General features: G+C 38.5%; 1 protein-coding gene across 1 annotated transcript in view; it reads left to right on the top strand.

Moving 5' to 3' along the window:
- TSPAN12 (tetraspanin 12) overlaps positions 1 to 26,565 on the top strand; it is a 63,121-nt gene that overhangs the window by 9,885 nt on the left and 26,671 nt on the right. The window contains exons 3-5 of the mRNA XM_044920065.1: positions 4,049 to 4,131; positions 5,180 to 5,315; positions 26,344 to 26,418. Coding sequence (XP_044776000.1) covers positions 4,049 to 4,131; positions 5,180 to 5,315; positions 26,344 to 26,418 — 294 coding nt within the window. The remainder of the gene's footprint in view (positions 1 to 4,048; positions 4,132 to 5,179; positions 5,316 to 26,343; positions 26,419 to 26,565) is intronic.

Here is a 26,565-nt window from a genome sequence, read left to right as displayed (position 1 = left end):
AAACTTATAATTTATTGATACCTGTCTCAGAGCTATGATATTGAAAATTGGCTAAACAGCCTATAAGAAATTAGAGGATGGAGAAACTAAGATCAGTTACTACTGATCAGTTATTACTTTAAAGAATGATAATTATAATTGTGCAAGAATTTGAGGTAATTAAATAAAATATCACATTAATAGACATTCCTGTCCCCACCACCATGAAACTTACAAGATATTTAAAGGTCCACATACAGCCAAGTAGAGGGAGAGCATGTAGGCTCAGATTTAATCACGTGGTCCAGGGCCCCCTGCTAGCCCTGTGTGTTTTTTTGTTTTTTTTTTTAATTGCCCACATAGTTTTCTTTTTTTTTAATTCTTATGTTAATCCCCATACATTACATCATTAGTTTTAGATGAAGTGTTCCATGATTCATTGTTTGTGCATAACACCCAGTGCTCCATGCAGAATGTGCCCTCCTCAATACCCACCACCAGGCTAACCCATCCTCCCACCCCCCTCTCCTCTAGAACCCTGTTTGTTTTTCAGAGTCCATCGTCTCTCATGGTTCGTCTACCCCTCCGATTTCCCCCGCTTCATTCTTCCCCTCCCGCTACCTTCTTCTTCTTCTTCTTTTTTTTTCTTAACATATATTGCATTATTTGTTTCAGAGGTACAGATCTGAGATTCAACAGTCTTGCACAATTCACAGCGCTTACCAGAGCACATACCCTCCCCAGTGTCTATCACCCAGTCACCCCATCCTTCCCACCCCACCCCCCACTCCAGCAACCCTCAGTTTGTTTCCTGAGATTAAGAATTCCTCGTATCAGTGAGGTCATATGATACATGTCTTTCTCTGTTTGACTTATTTCACTCAACATAATACCCTCCAGTTCCATCCACATCGTTGCAAATGGCAAGATCTCGTTCCAGCCTTGTGTGTTTTAATAGGTTCTATTATTATTTAGGTATGGAGAAGCCAACAGATCAGGTGACTGCCATTGAAAAGATAGTTTATTATACTCACAGATCATGAGAGAGAGAGAGAGTACATGTCTCATCATGAGGGCCAAGAGGGGAAGCACTGGGGTCCATCTCAAGGCAGAGAGAAAGAGAGGGACTGAGCACGTACTTTTACTGTGGCTACATCAACAAGGAACAGGCCAGACAAAGGAAGTAGGTTTTGGATTGGCTAGTTTAAATACTTTCAGCAGCCTCTGGAGTACAGGGGCTGTCCTTGGTTGTCTGGCACCTAGACCTTGGGGTGATCACGGCAGGTGTGGAGTGGCCCAGGGTGAGAGCGCGCAATAAAGGAGGTGGTTGGGGTGTGGGGTCTGGATTGGTTGGTTTGTATTTGAAAATGAGAAGTGTGAACCTGGGAGAAGGACTCCTCCCAATGGTGGTAGAGGGCAGGCAGCCAAGGCAAGGTGGCTCGGGCACATTATCAGTTTGTTCAGACCAAGGTGTGTCCAGCTTGAACATATAGAACAGATGTTAAGGCATCAAATTCAGAAGCTAGAAGCATGATTAATAAACTGTGGCTGACCCACTGGGTAACTTTTATTAGGTTTATAATCTGTTTTTATTCCCACCAGAAATGAGGATAGTAATAACTAGTCTTACTCTTTTTGGAACTGTGGTCCCAGGATTCTTACTCTTTCAGGCCATTGACCCCTGAGACCGTTCACTAAAGAATATAATTAAGACATTCAGACTTAACCTGGCCACTATCGACTACCCCCCAGCCTATGCCTCCCCTTTTAAAAAAAGAACCCCGCATGCTGTGCAGGCTAGTGTCCTCCCTGTGGAAATTAATATGCTCATTTCTAAACTTGGAAGGTAGTTAGTGACTAAGCCTAAACCTCCAAAGACCAAAGGCTTGGATTTGAATCTCTGCTCTGCCATTTAGGGTCTATATGACCTTGAACAGATTACTTCATTTTTCTGTGCTTCATGGTACTTTTTATAGTCTGTAGTTATCTGCCTAGGGTCCCACAAGAAGCTTCACAAGGGCTGAGATCTAGCATCTCTTATTCATTGCCGGGTCTCCAAATCTAGTACAGACGGTATGAGGCAAATAGCAGGTGTTGAATAAATATTTGCCACTGAATGAAGAATGAGCAAATTCACTACCTGATTTTTAAGCAGGTAGCCATATTTCCCTACGTGAGGCCACAGAGCTCTTCCTGTTCTGTTTGCCTTAGAGTCTTTATCCAGAAAGCATTTTCATGAGCACTGCTTGAGTCAGTATAGACCCATTCCTACCTTGTATATTCATTATTTCAGTATTTAAAAGCTAAATCTATAGTGCATAATGGTAATTGATGTTCATTAAGATGCCAGAAATTATTAAAAATCAAATTAAAGTCAAATTAAGTTCTTAAGTATAAGGCACACTTGTCCATCTAAATAGGAAAGACCTTCAGAACTTAGGAGCTAACCTTCAACTTTTTGAAAAGTTTCCCAGGAAGACTCATTTTGAACATGTTCTACAACGTTGCTTTAAAAAAAGTTGTTTGTTTTTTTTTAAAATTATGGACAATTTAAAACATATATATAAGGAGACTTCAAAAAATCTTCATACCATTGTCGTATCTCAAACAATAACTTCTTAACATTTTCAAAGTATCCAGTCATGTGAAAATATCCCCTGTCATTTCATAAAGGTCTCTCTGTGGCTGTTTTTGTTTGAATCAGGATCCAAACCAGGTCAACATATTGCATTTGGGTCATCTCTTAAATTTCTTTTAATTTATAATAGTTTCTCCTTCCCTCTTTTTTTCCATTTGGCCAGTTTTTTTAATTAAAGAAACCAGATCATTTGTCCTGTGATATTTTTCATATTCTCGATTTTGCTGATTGCATCCCCATGGTGGCATTTAACAAGTTTAAATCTATTCCTTGTATTTCCTATAAACTGATAATTAGACCTGGAGGCTTGGTTAGATGCAGGTTTGACATTTTGGAAAAAATACTTCAAAGGTATCTCTGTGTACTTCTGATTGCATCATGTTGGGGGAACACATTATCTTTTCTTGTGATACTAAAACTAATCAGTGGGGGCTGGTATTTTACTTCAGCCTGATCTCCCCATTCTAGAAGTTAGCCTTTCATGCTATGCAGTTCTCAGCCCTGACTGCACATTAGAACATCTGTGTAGTCTTACACATTTCTCATGCTGTGGCCCTACTTTCAAGAATTGATCCAGGGTGGTTCTGGGCTCATCCAGAGTGGTTCTGGCTTTTTTTTAAAGGAGTCCTAGGTGATTTTGATGCACAAGAGGACTGAGAACTATGGACCTAATAATTTGGGTAGTCGTTGAGGATCTTTGCCTAGAGATCCATTATTTCAGTAGGGGTTGTAAATAGTGATATTCTCATGCTTTCTGCATGTGTTAGCAGAATTTTATAAAAACTTTCATGAAGTCTTTGGCTCTTTTTTTAGTTTGTATAGGAAAGGTAGGATAAAAAATTGGATTCTTACCAGTTTTCTGAATAATGAGTTGAGTATCCACCATCCTACAAGGGTGACAAGTGAGTTTTAAGTATTATTATCCATTCACAGGTTTTAGCATATTTGATATTTCAAATCATTGCATTTATTGTTATTATTACTATTATTTTGATGCTCAAACTGTTTGACCTTTAGACAATGGAAGCCCTTGCAAGTTCTCCTGTCACTTTCTTGGCAACATCAGTAGTATGGATTTGATTGCTTCCTTGCTTATTATAAATGACATGTTTTAGGCTCATCTTTTACATCTGATAATTTAGTCATTCTGTGGCCTCTTCATCTTGTGCAATTCTTGTCTTGAACTTAGAATCAGCCATTTAATTGTCTAGCTATCTGTGTCCTCCTTTGGTGACATTCTGTTTAGTGGCTATGACAGGATTACAAAATGAAATGGCAGATATTTATAACAATAGTGAATTTCTAAACGGTAACTGGGAAAAAGCGTAACGATCATGTAACAAAAAAAATCCTTAATTGTTTTAATGATTAATCCTGCAGAGAATGTTGCATAAATCCTTGATCAACAATTTGTATTTTTTTTCTTTCCAGCTAATGTCCATCAGTGTGTTGGCAGTTTCTGCTTGGATGAGGGACTACCTAAATAATGTTCTGACTTTAACTGCAGAAACAAGGTAGGCTTTATAATTAATGACTGCTTTCTTTCATCAGGTTTCCTCAGACCCTAGTTTCTAAGTAACTTTGCCCTCAGCGGTTTAGATGATAGTGCTCTTCCACAATCCTTTGTCACAGACACTTGCATTTTCTAGCATTCTCTTTAAGGTATGCCACTTGTCCTAGCGAACATTTCTGGGTATGGTAACACCAGTTGCCTGTCCTGTGGACAGTGTGGCCGCCGCGTCATATTTGTGCGTAAAGGACAGCATAGCTACTTTTCTATAAGAAAATTACTGCCAGCCTTCTTACCTTCATATCTCTCAGCTAAGGAAACCAAACTCAGCATTGCCATTTTCTTCTCAAATTTCAAAAGGTTGATCCGCTAATATCACAGGGGCAAATTACTTTAACTTCTCCCAGCCTCCATTTCTTCATCTCTGAATGGGGACTCCACATGCATTCCTCTAAAATGTCTGGAGAATGAACTGAGGTGCATGTTTGTAAAATCATTAACACAGTGGAGCTTAGTAAACAGTAAGGGCTAATTTTTGTTGTTACTATTACTCTTACTAGTATGGTTCCAGTTAATGATTTTTTCACAGTTTTCCAACAGAAATCACCTCCCTTCCTCTTTCTTTTAATAGAGACCAATTTCCTTTTACACAGCAGTCTTTTGCATTTTGGGGGAGGATCGGTCGGCGGGCAGAAAAGGTGCTGGCCCGGTCAGAGAAGAGGAAGATTCCTGTTTCTTTCCCTCAGGCTAAGGCTTCAGAGCTAAGAGTGGATGGACTTCTTATTGGGGACCCCTATCTTATAAGAGATTTTAAATGAGTTGAGGTAGAAATGCTACCACTTGTATAAAAAACTAAACAAAACAAAACAAAAATAAGACAAGCAAGCAAATCGGTGATAGCGCAGTGACTTTGAAAAGAGCTACACAGTCATGAGCTTTGAGGCATGATGATTTAAAGGATTAGGAACATGAATCTCAGTTGTGTCTTGTACTGTGTCCTCGGTGCATTTTGGTTATGTTTTATGTATAATATGACATCATTGTTCTTTCAGGGTAGAGGAGGCTGTCATCTTGACTTATTTTCCTGTCGTCCATCCCGTCATGATTGCTGTTTGCTGTTTCCTTATCATTGTGGGGATGTTAGGCTACTGTGGAACAGTGAAAAGAAATCTGTTGCTTCTTGCATGGGTATGGTGTTTACATCTTCTTTTTATTATGGGTGAAAAGACCAACCAGTATTGTATTATTTTTTTCATCAGTGCACAAGATTACGTGCTTAGGGAACCGTGATAGCAGGTCTCTAATCTGTGGTAATTGTTCAACATCCTGTGAGAAGGGAAGCATTCTTTCCATGAGAGATGATTTCAGCACAAGTATTTGTTGTCCTCAAATGAGGAGGGATGGAAATATGTACGCTATTTAATTATTTCACCCTGGTTATGTGTTGACATTTTCATTTGAAAGTGTAAGTTGTTGCCTTGTGTCATGGGCCCTTCGGGACTAGAACAAAGAAGTTATAACAGAACTCTTGTTCTCTCTCTCTCTTCCTTTTTAAACAAACCTGCCGTAAAACCCATGTGGAAATTCAGGTGATGAAATAGCAGATAGATATTCAAATCCCAGCACCACCTTTACATAGGGTAGCAGGTAGAAGTGAGTCTTGGTTTCCATAATCTTTTTTTGTTGTTTTTTGTTTGGATTCTGAAAGAGTTGACCAGATTGCTTCTTAAATTCCCTTCAGCACTCACATTCTATGATTCTAAAATCTATGATTCAACTTCTAATTCAAAAATTAGGAAACTCTTAACATTAAAAATTTGAGTCAATTTAAATTACAGCTTATATATATACATATACATATGTGTGTGTGTACATATATATATATTTGAAGCACATTGAGTGTATAAAATATTTCATGTTAGTGGCACCAGATAGTGAGGCTGCCACCATGTAATCGCAGACATCTCAGATTCCGGAAGAATTAATTCATTGGATATATTCCTTTCTTTGCAGTAGTGCTCAATGCTAGCTGTGCATTAATTTCTTGTAGGGAACGTAAACAAACATTTTAATGGGGTGCTAATATGCTGGATATCTGAGCAGGAAAAAATCCTGATTTGTAGCATTTGAAGCTTTCCGTGGGGTAAATACTTGCAGCATGGTTGATTTCCGGCTACCAAAGTGGGATCACTGAATGCAGAGTTGGGGAGAGATGCACACAAATTGGCTCTCAGGAGTGAGCTCCTGCACACCAGTGCTTGACTGGCTCCCATCCCAAACCAATTAAAACAGAATCTTAGTGTGAAGCTGAACTAAAGCTTTGAATTTCACAGGAACAACCTGTGCGAATGTATTAGTTGGCTTTTTGGAGGATAAGTCTTGGCTTCACGGACTCTTGAGGTCCATGACTGGGAAACAGAAAGTGCTGCAGAAAATAAACCACACTCAGAGAAGGGGAGCATGCCTATGACCTTACTTCTTTCCATTTTGGTATACAGTGAGGAGAATGGCAGAAGGGTTTGGAGTCTTATTTTACCATTTAAGATATTTGGACAATAATTTAAACATAAAGTCAAGGACTTATTTTATATGAAATTTATAGTTTAAAGGACAGAGAAGGTATTTTGAACTTAAAAAAATCTAAGAATCCTTTTTTTTCTTAATTTTATTTATTTATTTTAGAGAGAGAGGGGGAGAGGTTGAGAGCAGAGGGAGGGGCAGAGGGAGAGGGAGAGAATCCCAAGCAGACTCTGCACTCAGCACGGAGCCTGACTCAGGGCTTGATCCCATGACCCCGAGATCACGATTTGAGCCAGAACCAAGAGTCGGATGCTCAACCAACTGAGCCACCCAGGTGCCCTGCTCTCAGAATCCTTTTTTAAAACCACAATCTTAGGGGCGCCTGGGTGGCTCAGTCGGTTAAGTGTCTGCCTTCGGCTCAGGTCATGATCCCAGGGTCCTGGGATCGAGCCCCACATCGGGCTCCCTGCTCAGCTGGGAGCCTGCTTCTCCCTCTCCCTTTGCCTGCCTCTCCCCTTGCTGTGCTATCTCTCTCTCTGTCAAATAAATAAATAAAATCTTAAAAAACAAAACAAAACAAAAACCACAATCTTAGAATGCTGTCCCATTTACACAACAATTTGAGAATAACTATCTTCCCCCTGTCTCCAACTTGTGTGATTCTGGATGATCCCTGGACTGTGGGTTTGGGTAGGGTGGGATATCATATTCCATGGACCTCAAAGACTTTTAGGAACACATTTTGAGAACCGTTTATGCATTCCATTAGGCTGCTTGAATGCTCGTAAAGCAGGTTGACGAAGAACCAAGTAATTTGGTCTCTGCTTGAGGCAGGAAGAGTCATAGATACCTGTGATGAAAGGCTACTTTATGAGGCTGGAAAGAACCTTATGATGCAAAGGTGACATGGGGGACTGAAACCATAATAATGGCAAAGATGATGATGTTAAAGTAGTTTATATAAATAGTTTTATATGAATTAATCAATTTTGTCTCCTTCACAATTCTAATGAGATAGATGATGTTATTCCCATAATATAGATGAGGAAATGAGGCACAGATTGACTGATTTGCCTGAGTTAGCTAGTGAATGGAGAATATGCTATTCAAACTGTGGCAGTCCAGTACAATATATTTTTAACAGCTTCACTATTTTACTTTACAGTTGCTGTCTTTTCCTAAGTGCTTATAAATGTTTCTTACATTATATAAAACATTTTCCCTATGATCTTTCATTTCTTCAACCTGACAACAATCATCTAAGGTAGATAATTATAAATGAGGTTCAGAGAGGTTCAGTAATTTGTCCAAAGTCACTCAGCAATAATGTGTGGAGCTTTGATTCAAACCTCAATATTTCTGACTGCCAAACCCATTTTCACTGGGCCTTTACTGTCTCTAGTAGATGCTTCTCAACCTTTGAAGCCCAGCGCATTTCCTTAGTCATAAATTTTTTTTTATAACCAGCCCTAACTATCAGACTACACACAACTTGGTAGTATGAACTATTCACCTTGCCTGTAGCTTTCATATATGTTTATCAAATCGAATAATGGACAGGACATTAGAACAGTGCGAGTAGGCAGCCAGCTTCTCAGAGGGAAGATTGGAGCCAGGAAGGCATGAACAGAGTGATATTTTCAATGAGGAGACTGACCCACTAAACTGTAATTATACTGGAATCAAAGTAGATCTTCATTTTGGTACAAGAAATAAACTGCCATCCTCACCACCTTATCTTTGGATGTTATTTGAACACCAGGGTTGATTTCAAGCAGGTTTATTGTTTGAATTTATATTGAAATTGTTAAAACCCCATATGAAAATGATCATCTTTAAAAGAAATAAAATAAAATAAAAAAGGATAAGCCTGACTCTTAGATAGGGTTCCTCTTCAAGGGGAATGATTTCTTTTTTTTTTTTTCCCCAAATTTTAATTTAAATTCTAGTTAGTTAACATATAGTGTAATATTGGTGTCAGGAGTAGAATTTAGTGATTCATTACTTATGTATAACACCCAGTTCTCATCATAACAAGTGCCGTCCTTAATCCCCACCATCCATTTAGCCCATCCCACAGCCTCCCTGCATCTACCCTTAGTTTTTTCTCTATCCTTAAGGGGAAATGCTTTCTTAAAGGAGCGGAGGGACATAAATGCAAAATATGACAGGATGTTAGGTCTTTGGCAAATATTTGCAAGGCAACTCTCACGTTTTCTTCCTTTGTGCCCTTTAGCTTATTATCCTAATTAATATTTAAAGAAGTCCAATGCATTCAATCCAACTCATTCATTTTCCTGTAATAGAAGTCTTGTTTCACTTTTAAGACCTATAAATGAGACTAGCAGGAAGAAGCTTTTTTTTTTTTTTTTTTTTTTTAACACAACCAGTATCTCCATCAAAACAAAACAAAACAAAAAGACAACCAGTATCTCTGAGAGTTGCCATATCTTTTGAATGATTACCAAAAAAAAGAGCTGGCCTTTGGGCTATGGCACTGCTCAAGTAAAAGTGAGAACACCATTATTCATTGGATTGATCAAGAAAAAGTGGGAGACTCTCAAAACAGGTCTTTATAACCAACCTGCCCTCCCCTCACACCAGTCCCCAAAAATACCAAAACTGGGCGGGCTAAGAGGCTACCCATAGGAAAACATTTCTGGTGAACTTTGGTCATGAACTTTGACCCTTCTATTGAATTATAGATGCAAGTTGTGAAAATACCTTAATTCAAGGTTCCCCTATAAGGTATCCATATTGGATGCAGGACATCCAATTAAATTTGGAATTCAGATAAGCAACAAATAATATTTTAGTAGAAGCGTGTTCCATGCACTATTTGGGATATACATCTACAAAACATTATATATCGTGTATCTGAAACTCAGATTTAAATGGGCATCCAGGAATTCTGTTTACTAAATCTAGCAACCCTACTGTAACTAGATTTGTTCTTAATAAATGTGAAATTGTCATAGAACAGAAACTTTTATGTATTTGTAAGAATATATTTTTTATATTTATAAGAGTAATTAAATCCTAATTATATTAGGAAAACAAGCCAAAAATGACTAGGAAAATAAACTTGAATATGCCATGACTTTCAAAGTGATTTTAGTAGCAGAAATTCCTTCTCTTTTTAAAAGAGAAACTGAAGCTAAATGGAAATTGGTTTTAAACCTTAGCTGGGTACTACTCTCAAGGCTTTTAGCTGTAGACTAAATGAAATTCATTTGTTACTGCAGTCCTACCTTGCTATTAACATAGGCATTAGTAAAGCGGTGCCGGCTCAGGGGAATGTAAACAGATTGAGCAGACATGTTTACAATATCGACAACAGCTGAATGTCACCATCAGGAGATCATCACTTGTCAGAGTGCGATGCTAATCTACATTCTACCTCCAGCAAACCAGTTAGTCAAGTGCTGGTCAGGACTTACCTTGGAAGCACCTCACACATTTAAGACCAAGGACCTTGTGTTTCAAAGGGAAGGTGGGTTTTTTTTTTTTTTCCAGTTTTATTATTCCAGAACATTTACATATGGCTAGTGATTATATGGAAGCACTTGTAAAGCATTCTTAAAATATACTGTGATTGAATCAGATTTGAAATGATCATCTTAATGGAAATCGGGTAAATTTTTAATGGCCATGAGGAAATTAACTATCCTCGGTTCTTTTGTTGGTTGAAATCATCATGTAAAACCAGAATATCTTGAAATAGTAATTTTCTACAGGCTCTCTGTTTAAGGCCTTCTTTCAAGTGGTTATATATTTTATAATTATATAGCTAGTCATAACCAATTAAGTTAAAATTAAACTATTAAGTTAAATATCTTTATTATTTTCTGTTTATGATGTTGGCTGATAGCCTAGCAACTATGTTTCTCAACCAAGGTCCATCAAATTATTGACCGCATATTCAGCATCTGCTCAGTGTTTTTGCCCGGTTGTCTCAGAAAATACAGCAGCTTGATATGGTTAGACTTATTTTACAGATGAGGGAAGGAAGGATGCCCAAAGATATACAGCCGCTAGTTGCCATCATTAGCATTCAAAAACAGTCCTTGCTCAGAGCCCATGGGTGTTTCACACCAAGCTACTGTTACAATATGTTTAATTAATAATCAGCATTATTTCTGTAAGACTTAAATATAAGAGTAATTAATTTTTTAATTTATAAGTCCAAGGCATTCAGTAGTCAATTAATCTTTAAAAATATCATATTTTAATGTCCTTATCATGAAAGGAACTCTAAAAATTCTGCCATAGTTCCCTCTTCTTTTGTCAAAGAATCCAACCGTTTCTCATTTCCGTTCTCCCCTTCTTCGCTCCTCATCCCTGTTTCTTTCCTTTTTCCCTCCTTAACCAGATATCGTGTACCCAGTCTGTGGTTGACACTGGAGATGCAAAGGTGAAAGGGGAGAATACAAAAAAAAAAAAAAAAAAAGCGAAATACGGTATTAAAGTTATGAATAAAAAAGTGTGGGAACACAGAGTAAGGAGCGATTGGAGACTTCTGGCGGGTTTCGAAGGAAGGTCTTTATTTGAGCTACTTTGAAAAGATATTGAAAATGTGTCAGAGGTTTCTGGCGGAGAAGGGGAGGCAAGGGGCTTTAGAACAACATGAAGAGTGTCCAACGACACAGAGGAGTAAAGGAACATGGCAAGTTTAGGCAAAACTTAGAAATTCCGGGGGTTACGGTGTCAGTGCGCAGCGAGAAGCACATGAAGGAGTCCACTTGTGAAGATCTTTGTAGGAGAGCGTCTGATGTTGTCCCTTGGGCTATGAAGAACCAATGGGTTTTTCTAGCATTTAGGGCTGGAGATCTGGAAAAGCCCTGTTAGTGGTTACACAGTAGTCTTCAAAGCCGTGGCTGGGGTCTGAACTACGACTTTGGGGACTGGATGGAAGGTGGCTGAATCCAGTCGACCTTGCTGAAATAGAATTATGGATACATTTAGCTGCACGTGATAGTAATATTCGTATTACTTGACATCAGGAAATGAGGTATTATTCTACGTTTATGCACTTTTCATATGATCGAAACACGTCTCTTCAACACATGCAGATTATTGTGACATTTCAACTAGAATTCTTTAAAAGCTACCGTTTTCAAAGTTAGTTGTTAAACTCGCAAAAGGTTTCAGGCAGAGGACACTGAAGATGATGCAGGCATTTCTGGATCCAGAGGCTCGGTTTTCACAACTTGCTTTCGTATGTACAAAAGCCCAGGACAGAGTTCCGTGACCTCCTGTTTCCTCAGTCTTGTTGGTTTGACTGACTCTAATTACGCCCCAGAAAAGCACATAAGCAGATGTCTTTAAAAGTCAATGTGTCTGAGACGGGGACCCTGGACAACTGGGTGATATTCAGGCCCTTAGCGTTGGGTCTTTGTGACAGGATTTTGAGTGCTTGTTGGACTCTTTGCTTACTTTGGGGTTTGAAGTGTGAATAGTTCAAGTGTTTATATTTCTGACCTGTGCATAATTTAGGTGTACTCTGTCATGGTAAACATTTTAAGCTTTGTTATCTGTTGTTTCTTAATATATACAGTTGATATAGCTTTGGTTCAATATAAGCCATGTACATGTATATGCGTTAATTTGGTGAACGTCTTTGGTCTGCACAGAGTTTAAAGCAGGTGTCTGTATGTCAACACAAGCTACTGAGAGGTCTGTCCTAGCTATGAGTGCTGGTGACTGGCGCAGCAAACCGGACCTCGGAGGCAAATTCAGGGTTGTGCGGTAGTTTTGCTTTGTCATCTGCTTCCACGTTGTCAGTCGGTTGACTTCCTTTGGCAAATGTAAAACAGGAGACATTCATTTAAAATCCTATAGCTGTCTAGATGACTCGGGAAACAGTTCTCTAAAAGTTAACGGAGATAAGAGGGCAAGTGAATACAGGTAAAAGGTGAGAGAAGTGTCGTTTCAGCCAATGAGGAAAGTAGCTTTCAGATAAACTTCTTAGAAAAATGTTTAGTATTTACTTTATGTGCAGTGTCTCGTGAAGCCGATGACGAAATAATAGCTTATGAATTAAAGTTAAGGGTTTTTTCATGAAATTTCATAAATTTAAAACACTTTTTCAGGATTGTGATCTATATGCTTTTCCCTTTTATCAGATAAAATATCCCTTATAACCAGACAACGGGCCCTGGTTATGTGCTCAGATTAAAATGAATCTTCTCAGCTCACATGACAGAAACACCAATTTAAATTTTATTTGAAATGTATAAACATTGTTGTTGTATCACTTAGTATTTGTTGAGCAATATATTTGAGTTATTCTAAAATAAGTGATTATCCAAGAATTTTCTTCAGAGGGGGTGAATTGGGAGGCAGAGATAGACAATGGCTTACAGAAGGGTCCCTGCGGGGGGAGAAGGTACTGGAGGCACTGAAAGGCTGGTGGAGAGAGCAATTGTGATAAGACTTGGAAGCTCCTGATGTGTTTGGAGAAGGGCATTTGTCAGTCATATGGTAAATATGTACCAGATATGCGGGGCAGAGAGTTGGCTATGTAAGCGTTAGCCAAATTATAAAGAGTCTTGAATGTCATGCATACCTCCTCTGGAGCTGGAAGTTCTGTGAGCCTAAGAATCATGTGATCTATCTTTTCCTACTTAATGCTGGTAGCAGTGTCTGTTCTTGCTTGTTTCTGAGCCTTCTGCTCATTTACCTGGAGAAAACAGCTACCTGGTTTAGCCACTCTGGGCTAAAGGAGCTTCACATTTAGAGAACCTTTCTGTTTGTTTGTTTTAAAGATTTTAGGGCGCCTGGGTGGCTCAGTTGGTTAAGCGACTGCCTTCGGCTCAGGTCATGATCCTGGAGTCCTGGGATCGAGTCCCACATCGGGCTCCCTGCTCAGCAGGGAGTCTGCTTCTCCCTCTGACCCTCCCCCCTCTCATGCTCTCTCTATCTCATTCTCTCTCTCAAATAAATAAATAAAATCTTTAAAAAAAAAAAACCTGGAAAACCTACAAAAATAAGTGTTTTGTGGTTTATCTAGGAATAATACAGAAAATATTGCTGTTATTTTTGGTGAAGAAAATCAATTTTGTATAGTTTATTTCAACCTAAATAAAATGTGAATTTTGTTTAAAAAAAAAAAAGATTTTATTTATTTATTTATTTAGAGAGCACACACACAGCGGGGCGGGGGACAGAGGGAGAGAGAATCTCAAGCTGGACCCTGTGCTGAGCTCAGAGCCCAACATGGGGCTCCATCTCAGGACTCTGAGATCATGACCTGAGCTGAAATCAAGAGTCAGATTCTTAACCGACTGAGCCACCCAGGCACCCCTTAGAAAACCTTTTTTTAATGATAGGAGAGAGAATGGAAGACATACTTTATTCTAACAGGGTGCCTTTACTGATGAAGAAATAAAGGCACTCAGGTGGGGAAGTCTATCTTATGTCTTAGAATTTTTTTTCAGATATATATTATAAAACAATTTCTGTTCATCTGGATGTGTTTAGTTCAGGGGTCATAGCAAAAATATGGTCATCGAGCTAAAGTAGGCACCAGGAAACTGGGTGCTGGGCTAAGGTGCCCTTGGGGAGACAAGCCAGGTTCAAGGACTCTTGGGGAAGGGTTAGAACAGTAGTTCTTTGGAGTGCCGCAGCAATTTTCCAGCTTTGGGGGAAAAAAAGTTCCATAAACAACTGACTGGTATCAGAGGATTGTTGTAGAACTGCTTAACTTGTTCGAGAACAAACTTCTCAAGCGTGTGAAGCATTTACCCGCAGATAATGGATACACTCCCTTCAAATAATCGTTGGTCTGTTTATAAAAGCAGGTCTTAGAAGATCTCTACTTTTCAACACTGGTATAGCTCAAATATTTGTTGCAACAAGGGTGCATTTCTTTAAAATCGTTCTGTAATTTATGCTATTTAATTCAAATTAGTCCTTCTATCAATTAGACTGAGTTATTGATGTTTGAACAACTTTTGTGAGAGTTTAAAGATTTTATCATTACTCACACATGGTTTTCTTTCCCTGAACATTAAACATGACTGTGAATTGAGTTATGTTCATATACTTTCTTCTTTTAAGGAAAAAAATATATTTTTGGCTCAGGAAGAAAGTGTTTTTACTTGAATAGATTTATCAAAACAAGAAAAAAAAACACACACACCTCTGTACTTGTAATAAATATTTGTATATGTGGATTTGTACAATTTAAAGGGAACCCTTTATTTTAATACTCTTTTTAACAATTAGGGTTTGTGGTTATTCTGGAGAATATAGAAAAATAAGTTAAAGTGCCTATCTTGCCTGAAAAAGGGTCAAATAATTAAAAGACTGTGATTTAGAAGAAGATACTTTCACAGACATCGTTACAGATAGGTTCAAAAGTTACTGGCTGATATTAAAGTATAAACTCTCTTTCCGCCCAATAAAACATCAGTCTTTTAAAATTTCCAATTTCCTAACCTGTTGTCTTATAAAAAATGTTGTCCTAAAGGTGCCTGCAATAACGAGCTCCTGCCCCTCTTGTTTTGGGGAGGGATCTGGCCACATTTGGTTGGGTCTGAGTGAGAAGCACAATCTGGATAAGAATTGAGTCTGGTGTTCTTTTGGCTATTGTTGCTTAGGATATTGCTAAGGCTTCTTCCTGTTTGCACTTCCCTGCCCAGGGTCTGGTGATGGGAAGCTCTGTCTCAAATTCTGAGGAACGGCCCCAGAATATGTAAAGAGAGCCCTAGCTTCAGAGACCAGTAACACCCTGTAAATCTTTGGAGCTAAGGCTGAGCATGCGGGCTGGAGCTGACCTAGCTTACAAAGCAACAGAAGCTGTATATGTGGTAACCTGTCTATCATACTACTTGACTGCCTGAATTAATGCTTTACCTCCCATGATACAGATCGTTGACTCTGGGAACTCGAAGCCCTTGGCTAAGTCCCTCAGATTCTGGTGTAACACATTTCTCAAATAGTTTGAAGAGTGCATGAAGCAAATACGGACAAATTTGAGCTTCAGCAACATCTTTGATAAAGAAATTAGCTCAGCAATTACCGGTGTAAATGAAATTGAAAGGGAGCGCAAATTAAGAGAAGTTATTAGAAATACTCTTCTATATTTATTCAATCAGAAGCATGAACAAAGGACCATAGCCTGCCCGTATTTTTGTACCTTACCTTGAATTTCTGCATGGGCTCAGCAGTTACAAGACTGTGTTTCTTCAAAAATTGGTTTATAGTTCCCGCTTTTTCCTAAATTAGACTGACCTCATTCCATTTATGATTCTGAAAAGAAAGGATATTTAATGTTGCCTTTTCTTTGAAGAATTTGTAGAAAGACATAGGACACAGTGAATAATTAATTGGCCGTCGGAAAGTACCAAGCCTATGACATCGTTTGGAGACCAGGCTTAAACAGAGGCTTTGTGTGGGTATATATTTTAAGCAGCAAGTACTCTTGGACTGTTAGTAGTTTAGTTCCCGTGGATTCTTAACAGAATGTCAGCTGTTCCATTATCTTGTACAAATATTTGGCACTGGAATTCTCTTATTTACTAACTATAAGTAATATAATATTTTTAAACCTCCAATCACCAGGAAAGGAAAAATAAACAACTGACATAGAGATACTTAGCACTGAAAACTTGCAGAGTTTAGTATTTGACAGGGTGGAGACTGGAGTTTATCATTTATCATTTCATGAATGCAGGCTTTTAATCAAACTTTTTGTTTATTAAAAGTGCTGAGTATGTGGCATGTAGATAGGAGTCAAAAGGCACCATGTTTTAAAAATATTAAATTGTCCAGTCAAGTACGTTATACTTTGAAATCGCTTTTATTTGGAGGGAGGTGAATCTCAGGTGGTACTAATTTTCCAAGATAAGCAAATATGACTTTTTTGGTTTCAAATTATTTTGAATGTTACTTACGATAAAACGACCTGAGTTTCTAGTTATAAATTAAGAAAGTAGCAGGTTAAAATAACTTCCACAGTGTTTATAATTTTTACTTTACTCTCAGTGAAATATATTCTTACTGAAAGTGTTCTGTGATACTTGGTTGATTATCTGCTTGCTTGCACAGAGAAACTTAGGTAAAGGTGTTCAAGGAAAACATTATAATTTTGTTTTAATGTAAAAATTAATTTCCAGTTGGCATTTACATAGAAAAGCAGTTTGGAAAATAAGTGCCTGGTCTATTTGTGGTAGGTTGGATATAGGTTTTTTTGCTTCCTCTCTCTATAAAGCTGGATAGACTGAAGATAGAAGTTTTGTATTAATAGGATGTTTTCTATAAAAAGGCTCTTAGTAATAAAAAATATTTCTCCTATATTTCTCAACTGCTTATAAAATTTAATACTCTTCAACACTCAATACATTGGTTGGCTTTGTTAGGACAGATTGCTTTTATGTTTTTATTAGACTGATAAAAGTTAGAAATGAAAATTTAAAAATTAATCTATTTTTCCAAAAGTGAAAATTATTTGATATTTTATACAAAACAAATACTACTTTCTTAGAAATTTTATTATTATTGGTTATTAACAGTAAAGAATTAAAGGTGTAAAAAGAAAATAAATCACTTTCCCTTAGTAGAGCTTTTATGAGAGTTCCATTTAATGAGCAGTTAAGCACTCATTGGCTACATGGCACTGGACTTCATTATAAAACTGTAAAATGTGAATAAGAAGAAAAACTAATTTTACACTGAGAAGAAGCTGATCTGACTGACTTAATATACGTTCAAAACATAAAAAGAAAAGATGCAATTTTTGATATAACTTGTCAAGGATTTTACATAGCAATTAAAACAGCATTTGTGTCTTTAACTAGCCATCATAGGTGGAAAGAAAAAGGACATTTTTTTGCCATTCTTAAAATTTTGATATTATTGGCAGTCTTTTTTTTTTTTTCCAACTAGGAAAGATCAAAGATGGGAACATAAGGTTCTAAGTCATTCCCCATTAGTTCAAAGATAAGAAAGGTAAGAAGTTGGGGGTCTAGAGATGGTGGCTCATGAGGTATTGCGAACACCACCACCATCATCCCTCATAGAACACGTGCTATGTGCCGGCCACTGTTGTGTGTTTTACATGTATTGACTCATTAAATTCTGCCAACCAGACTATGGGGTTGGCACTGTTGTTATCCCCATTTTGCAGATGAGGACACTGGAATACAGAAAAGTTAAGTGGTTTGCCCAAACAATCAAGGGGTAAAGCTGGGATCTGAATCTAGGATGCTTGACTTCAGAACCTGTGCTCTGAAAGACTTAGTGGTCTGTTGCCTCTCAGTTGTGGATGAATATGCCTAGAGCTCCGTTTTCTCATTCTAAGAAATAGAGATAATGATGTTTCTGTAATTTTTTTTAAGGAGTGAATTATATAGTGCATGTAAATCTCTGGCACAATAAATTATTTGTGCATACATGTATGTGTGTGTGTGTGCACTCACATACACATATTTGCATATTTAGTTATATAAGTATACTTGATTTTTTACATATTTTTAATACACTTTTATATACTTTCAATGTTATATACTCACAATACTTGAATATACGAACATATATATCTCTCCAGAAAGTGAACTAAATCCAGGCCTCCGTCATTGGAATTGTCCATAACATAGAGTTCTAGCTTCATAATTTTGTGACTGAAATCAACTGTCATGGAAAATAATCCAACTCACCAACTGATTTAAGCAGACCGGATGTGTGATTTGAATGAGCAATATTGCAGGAGAGATCCAAATTGTCAAACAGGGTCTAGTGAAAGAGAGAGACCTCAGGGTTGGTGCTTCATAATTACAGTTAATTCTCAAAGCCTTCATATGAGAAATAGTAGTCTCCCACCCTCCCATTTTCCACTCTAAGAGGCAGCCATTTTCAATTTTGTTTTAGCAGATTCCCTGAGAATTTACTTCCCCATCTCTAAATCTCATATTTATGTAACTCTTTTCATTCTTTTAGTGTTTAGCTTTAAGGACTATCCATTGACTTCTTATGATGAAGAACTTATTAAGATGGAGATCTGACACCCTTTCCTGCCCCCATGTCCCAATCTCTCATGCACACTTCCAATCACAACTCAACACCGATATGTCATAACTCTGGATAGATCAGTCTTTAAGATTATAACGATGTAAATGCTATTCGCAGTTGGGCCAGGGAAAGTACTGGGTTTAATTTTTCTTTCTAGAATAATACTTTGTTTTTCTTAGAATTAGTAACTCTATTTTCTATGTATTTCTGTCTAATTCAACTCTTAAACTCACTCTGGTGTAACTGTTCTCTTTATATATTCAAATATTTGGGGGCATCCTATCAATTTTTTTTTTTTTTTTAAGAAATCTGTCTCAGAACATTCTAGACCTGCTCCAGTCTAGGCCCACTGAAACCCTTGCCATCATGGGCTATCCCTTTACTACCATTCTGGGATTTCCTTTGCCTCTCTCTTGTTTTAGAAATCATTTTTGTTTTCTGGATTCCAAGTCATTGTCCTTTTCTGTTCAATCTCACCTTTTAGGGAGCACATCTTCCAGTAATTTCCTGAAGAAGCATACAGAGGAGATAAAATTTAAAAGCCTCTATGGCTAAAAATGGCTTTATTTGCTTTTTCATGATAATTTTAACTATGGAATTACAGGTTAGAAATCATTTTTTTCCCTCAGAATGTTGAAGACATTCCTCCATTGCCCTTTAGCTTCTGGTATTCTACTAGAAATCCAATGCTTATTTTGGTTTGATTGGAGTTTTGAACCTTTGTGGAAAAGGTATGTAAATTTAAACTTCAATTCTCTTTTCCAGTACTGTACTTTATCTTCCACTGTAGCTAGTGTCCCCAGTCCTGAGACTGTTTTACTGTCTCCACAGAATATACCCCCAACTTCTATATTGCTGGGTCTGGATGGTCACCCAGCTACCTAGTGTGGGGAAAGGGACTTGGGGTCTAACTTCTTCCTAAACAGGTTTGCAATGAGTCATTCTATTTTTAGCCCTACCTTCACCCACATCCAGTGGTATCCTAGCTGCCAGTATCTGAGCATTTGGAGGATTCAGTTGTGTCCAACTTTCCTCACTACTGGTTAAGGCTTCAGCTTTTGGGCGGGGGGGGGGAACTGCTGAGAAATTTGCACATTCCAAACTATACTTGCTGTTGTCTCCTTTTCCTTTGCCCCCGGGCTTATGCCTTTAAAAAAAAAAAATCCCTTTATTTTTATGTTAGGGAAATTTCAGGAGGGTGAAGGGATAGGGGCATATGTTTATTAATCTGCTTTCTTTAGGAGGAAATCCTGGGGTGGGCGGTATCAGGGAACCAAATCATTTTTATAAATAAATGTTTATTTAAGGAAGGACCTCCTTGAGATTTTACTATTTTGTCTGTATACATACAATGAGACGAAATAACCTTTAATAGTGAGGAATAAATCCCCTCTGTTTCTACTGGGGATGCATTTACTTACAAGTCACCAAGGGCTTAAATAGGAAGGTGGGATTTCATGTCCTTCTCTTCCTCCTCAAATACTTCCAGTGGACCAAGGGAGTGGTTAACCTAAGCCATTCTTACCATTTTGTGGCCAATCTTAGTTTAAAATAACAAATTGATTTCAATCCTTTTTAAAAAGAAGTTGGGTTCCCCACCCACCACTTCCTGCTTTTAGCTTCCTAATAAAGATGTTTGGAAAAATACCAGCTATATTCTCACAGGATAGGGATTTTGTAAAGATTTTATCAAATAGCTTGTGGGATTAAATGTCCTTTAGTGGGAGTGCCACTGATCCTGATCCAAGGAGATGAACAGTGTTACTCACCATCATCCTCTGATTACAGTATACCTATTCAAGAAATAGGCCTCGAGTACCTGCTCAATGCCAGTCAGCATGTTAAGTATTTAAGCCAAAATGGTACCCTTTGTCCTCATTGAGTTCATATTCTCTAATAGATGCTGTGATATGGTTAGTAATAGCTACTATTTAGGGAGTGCTTACTACACAATAGCACTCTACCTAATTGAATCCTTCACACAACACCGCGAGGTAATTCTTAACATTCTCATTTTACAAATCAGGAAACTGAGGCTTAGTGGTTTGCCTGAGTTCATCCAACTGGTATGTATAGGAGCCAGAATCTGAAGCCAAGTCTATTTTAGTTCAGAGCCCATGTTCTTCTCATCTGTCTAGTTTAAAAAGAGTCAACACAGCAATTTCACATACAACGTTTTATGCGCTCTTTTATCCGACCCAGTGAGGGCTCTCATTTTTTTTTTTTTAAGACTGTATTTATTTATTTAAGAGCAAAAGCCTGTGCCAGTGCATGAGCAGAGAGGAGGGGCAGGAGCAGGCTCCCCGCCGAGCAGGGAGCCCCATGTGTGTGGGAGGGATTATGGGGGGGGACTGGATCCCAGGACCCTGGGATCATAACTGGAGCTGCAGGCAGCCGCTTAACCCACTGAGCCATTAGGTGCCTCCAGAGGGCTCTCATTTTTTTTTTATATTGGTTTTTGATGTGGTGATCCACGATCCATTGTTTTCGTATAACACCCAGTGCTCCGTGCAGTACGTGCCCTCCTTAATGCCCATCACTGGGCTAACCAATCTCCCCTCCCCCCTCAAAAAACCCTGTTTGTTTCTCAGAGTCCTTCGTCTCTCATGGTTCATCTCTCCCTCCAATTCCCCCCCCTCATTTTTCCCTTCCTTCTCCTAGTGTCCTCCAAGCTATTCCTTATGTTCCACAAATAAGTGAAACCATTTGATGATTGACTTTCTCTGCTTGACTTATTTCACTTAGCATAATCTCCTCCAGTCCCATCCATGTTGATGTAAAAGTTGGGTATTCATCCTTTCTGATGGCTGAGTAATATTCCACTGTATGTATGGACCACATCTTCTTTAAAGGATCCTGTTTTAATCTATACTAGCTGATCTAACTGTATACTTACAACTGAATTATACCCCAATAAAGCTATTTATAAATGTAGACTAGAGCATTTGTTAAATACCATAAATAATAGAAACACATGTACATGTATCTATGAAATGAGTGGTATATACAAAATATATGAGTTGGCTAGAAATAACATAGAGTACCTCTGCCTTTGCATGTAAGAGACATAAGAATATGGTAAGCCCAGAGCCACATACTCTTTGTGGTGGTACCCTACAGAGGGCTCTCATTTTTTAACTGAAGGTAATGATTCTCAGCTTGAGAGGTTCGGTGGAAAAAAAAAAAAATCACTAATTAATTGCATCATTTGTGGGGGGGTGTGTGTCCTGTTGTCTGCTTGCCTTATTTGATGCTTAAAGATAAAACTTACTCATAGAACACAAATTTTAGTTAATTACAGTAGAGGAACTTAGCTATTTTAAGGAACTTTGTATTGAATAATTTTTAAAGCAAATAAAATAGTTTGTCATGCAAATGATCGCATTCTAATTTCCTTGCATAACCAGTTTCTCATTCTACATTTGTTTGAAATGTTTAGTTCTTAGTAGCTGAGGGAAGATGGGGGAGTCTGTACATTGCTCCTTTTCTTTAGCTTTGTTAAATTGTCCCGAATGTTTAAAGGCACCCTGGATTATCATAGAATAATCCACAAGGAAGACAATAGTAAAACAGAGAGGCAATATTTAAAATTTCTTTAAATGTGTAAGTAGAAGTCAAAGGGAGTCAAATGTGAGCAGGAAACTCAGCTCAAATTAGAGAATCGCAAGGAAATCTTTTTCATTGGTAAACCGATCGTTATTTCCACCAAACATTTATTGACGACTTGCTGCGTGACAGGTGCTGCTTGAGATAGGTACTTACTGGGGATAAAATAATGTTCAAGAACAAGATGCCTCCCAGCCAGAACCGACGGTCGGGCGTTTAAGCGAGTTCTGTGACCTGTGTGTGAGGCAGCCAACTGGTTTAAAAGCCACAGCCTCTGAGGCCTGGTGCTCAGCAGACAGGGGAGCCCTGCTCTACATGGAGGCAAGGAGAAAAGTAAAGTGGTAAAGAACGAGAGAGGAAACGCTGGAAAATGATGATGAGGAAGAAACTGCGTCACTCTGTGGGGAACGCAGGCTCTCTGTAGGAGAAGAGAGGACAAGTCAATATTGGATTGTACGTCACAGAATGGTTGCGGACAGCATTTGTATACGTTTTACACATTTAAAACTAAAAAAATTTTTCAAACCACTTTCCCATGTATCATATCAGCCTTGATGGTAATAGCAAGGAAGGCTTTATTTTTATCTTCAGTACACAGACGAGCAAACTGAAGCCAGGCCAGCTTAATGATTTGCCCGAGGTCACAGCGTGTGTTCAGAGCTGGGTTTGAACTTCAGTCTTCCGACTGCAAATTCTGAGCTCTTCTCACCATTCAGGCAGGACAGCACCCAAGGAGATGAGAGGGGCAGACTGGTCTGCAAACTAGGTTGGCGCAGACCATCTCAGCCGGGAGTGTGCACGGGGAAGGGAGAAGTGTGGGAGACACAGGCTGACACCGTCAGGGGAGATATATACGTGGTCCCAATATTGTCGAGGACGACGGGTGGCTTCGCAGTGAAACATGATATGCGTGTGCACTTCATACCATAGCAGAGGTCAGTGGGAGCTGTTGCTTTATTCTTTGCTCGCTTTGGTCTGTTCAAACTATGGATTAACAGATGCCTCACTCAGATCCAGCCCTTAAACGAAACAGTGGCAGAGTGATTCTCTGGGCTATAGTCAATATGAAGATGACCATGGAGGCCTCGGAGCTCACTGGAAAAGAAAAAGTAGGGATGAATGAGGTTGATCTCTGTATGTCGTGTTAACAATGGATCTGGCATTTTCCTTGGAATTAGAAGACTGGATGTGTGAGGCCAACACAATGACAACAAAGCAAGGGCAGCTGACCACAAAGCTGTAGCATCGTTTGCAAAAAATATATACATATTCATACTCATATATTTATGATTTGAATTAAATTTGAGATTTAATTTGGTCCAAGGAAGTCTTATAATGTGGTTAAAACTTTTATTTTCCGTCTGAAGGTCAAATGAATCTGTGCTCCTAAGTAGAATAAAGACAGAAGAACTGTTTTATATGGAAGAACTTGCATCAAATGACATCATTGGAAATCTGAACGATAAAATCGTTTTAGAGTTTTCCCAGAGTTAAAGGAGTGTCCAGCTTAAATGGACACCCTCCTTCCCATGATGGGTAATTTCAGTTTTGAGTTTTTGGTTTTTTTGACTTTTTTTTTAAAGATTATTTATTTATTTGAGAGAGAGAGAGAGCACGCGTGAGTGCAGAAGGGGAGGGGCAGAGGGAGAGAGAATCTCAAACAGACTCTGCACGGAGCGTGGAGGCTCGATCTCACAATCCTGAGATCACGACCTGAACGAAAACCAAGGGTTGGATAGGATGCTCAACCAACTGCACCACCCAAGCACCCCTCAGTTTTGAGTTTTTAATGAGAGATTGTTTTAGTTATATATACTTTATGCATTCCTGGGGATGCTTAAGTTATGGTGTTGCTAACCCACGGCAAAGCTCGCTATAAGAAATCCGAGGTGCTGTCATGCATGTAGTTACTACACAGTTTGGATCCGAAGGCCTGGCAGAGTGACTCGGGTATTGCAAGTATTGCTTATATCTGGGCACTTTGCCCTTGGTTCTGTGCTCAGGGCATTTCTGCTGTTGCAGCACAGACCTCATAAACTGGCCAGTGACTCCAGGAGGCGAGAAACAAGAGAAGTGACTCAAGCGGGACTTACAAGGATATAAAATCAGTCCAGAAATCTGCATGGTGACCCCCAAGGCACAGTAAAGTTATCTCCTGACCAGCAACAGCGACCATGTCTATGTTTTATTTTAGGGATGTCTTGCCTTTTCAGGGCTGCTTTGGTTTCATTATAACCAAACATCAATTTTGGAAAAAAAAATTAGGTTATGGATTTGGGAAAACAAAAATATCCCATGGTGTAACTTTTCTCCGAAGTCTTACTGTCTTGTAGGGTCTTATCAAAGGTAGAAAAAAAATGGATCTGGCATACAATTATTTGGTCTCTTTGTGCGCATGTGGTATTGTTCATGTCTATAGATCTCTTAAATAAACCACGAAAGAGAGTTTGGAGAAAAACTGACTTGAAGTGCTGGGTTCACAAAATTTCTTCTAATCATCATTTTAAGGCTAAAATCTTTAAAGTAAGGCAATGAGATTTGAGTAGATTGAAGCTGACCAAGAGTACTGCATATATTGAAAATAAAAGTGCTTATATAGTGGGATACACTTAAGAAAATATTACTTTATCTTTTAGACCAATTTTGATTTTCAGACTGCGTTATTCTCTAAGAGATTATGCAGCCATGTATATATTATTTATGTCTTTATATGAAAGAAGCAAATTAGAACTAATAGCAGTGATTTATATTTTTAAATCATAGGGATATATCCTGGAAGTAGTAGAAAATCAGCTCAATTTTCTAGATCTTTTATTTCCTCCTTCCCTTTTTTGGCAAAAATCATGAGCAAAGAAACTGAGCGTTCACGTTTTGACAGCTCACAATCCTATCATCAGTCCATTCCCTGCCCTCCCCCGCCCCATTTCCCTGCTACCATCCTAGTTCAGCAATTTTTTATTTAGTTGCCCTGTTCGCATCTGTGCTTTCCTACAGGTTGTTTTTTTACAGAACAGCCAGAATTGTGTTTTTGTAATGTATGTCAGACCGTGTCACGTGCTGCTGGATTTTGATTACACTTAGAATAAAAGCCAAAATCCTTTCTACTGCCCCTGGAGATCTGGCTCTTTATACTTCTCATCTCATCTACTTACACTCCCTGTGCCCACCACCCCCTTCTGTGCTCCATTTACCTCGGAGTTCTTAACTAACTGGCTTGACCCAAAAGGTGGCCTTGCACTTGGTATTTCCTCTTCCTGGATTGCTTTTCCACAAATCTTACCAGCATTGCCTTCTCCTTGTCATTAGTGACTCATCTTAAAAATTACCTCCGTAAAGATCACCCAGCCCAAGGCAGCTTCCTGTCTTTTACTAGGGTATCACTCCGCTTTGTTTTCATTTATCTGTTTAAGTAACAAATATTTACTGAGCACCCAGTTTGTAAAAATAAAGTTCCTGCCCTTAAGGGAGATGTCATTCCAGTACAGGGGGTTAGTCAATAATCATCACTACCAGGTACACTCGTCCTGATCCAGTGACATAAAAGGAGCGGAAGATCCATGTCACCATTATTTCTGCCGGAATTAGTGAAGAGAACTTTCAGGGAGCCCATTCTTTCTCACACTTTTACTGTTTATTTCTGCAAAGATACCTCCACAACTGGAGAGGTGTCGAGGTGCAGTACACGGAACACAGCAGCAAAGCTCTAGCACCCCCCACAAATTTACTATGCACATTCTTGAGCAACTCACATTGTCTACTTTTTGCATTAATCTTGTCATTTGTAAAATGAGATAGTCCTATCCCTTTCACAAGGTCCTTGAGTGAATGAATTATGAAAGTACTTGATAAATAGAGCACTAGTCAAATGGCCTATTTAGGTGAGTATCGAATGTTGTCTGTAGATTTTTCTCAATTTGCGGACACTTTTCTCATCCCTTCCCAAGGGAGCTTCTTAAATATGTGCCTCTGTTTTCTTGTCCATTGGGTAAACAATACTGAATAATATTTAGCTTGTCTTTGATGACCATATTTTATTTTGATTCTATCCTAACAGCATTAATTTTTTGTTCTTCTACAGTACTTTGGAAGTTTGCTTGTCATTTTCTGTGTAGAACTGGCTTGTGGTGTTTGGACATACGAGCAGGAAATTATGGTGAGTTCAAAGTGGGAAGTAGTCACGATCTGGAACAACATCCAGTTCAGCCTTTTGAATCATATACTTTGGAGTTATTTAGGCACATGATTATGGCTTTGAAAGTTTTTTGTTTGTTTGTTTGTTTGTTTGTTTAAGTGAGGCTTA

This window comes from Neomonachus schauinslandi, chromosome 12 (assembly GCF_002201575.2).
Source record: "Neomonachus schauinslandi chromosome 12, ASM220157v2, whole genome shotgun sequence".
Classification (NCBI taxonomy): Eukaryota; Metazoa; Chordata; class Mammalia; order Carnivora; family Phocidae; genus Neomonachus; species Neomonachus schauinslandi.
The sequence above is the reverse complement of the archived record's forward strand: the minus strand, read 5'-3'. Positions and strand labels throughout refer to the sequence as shown.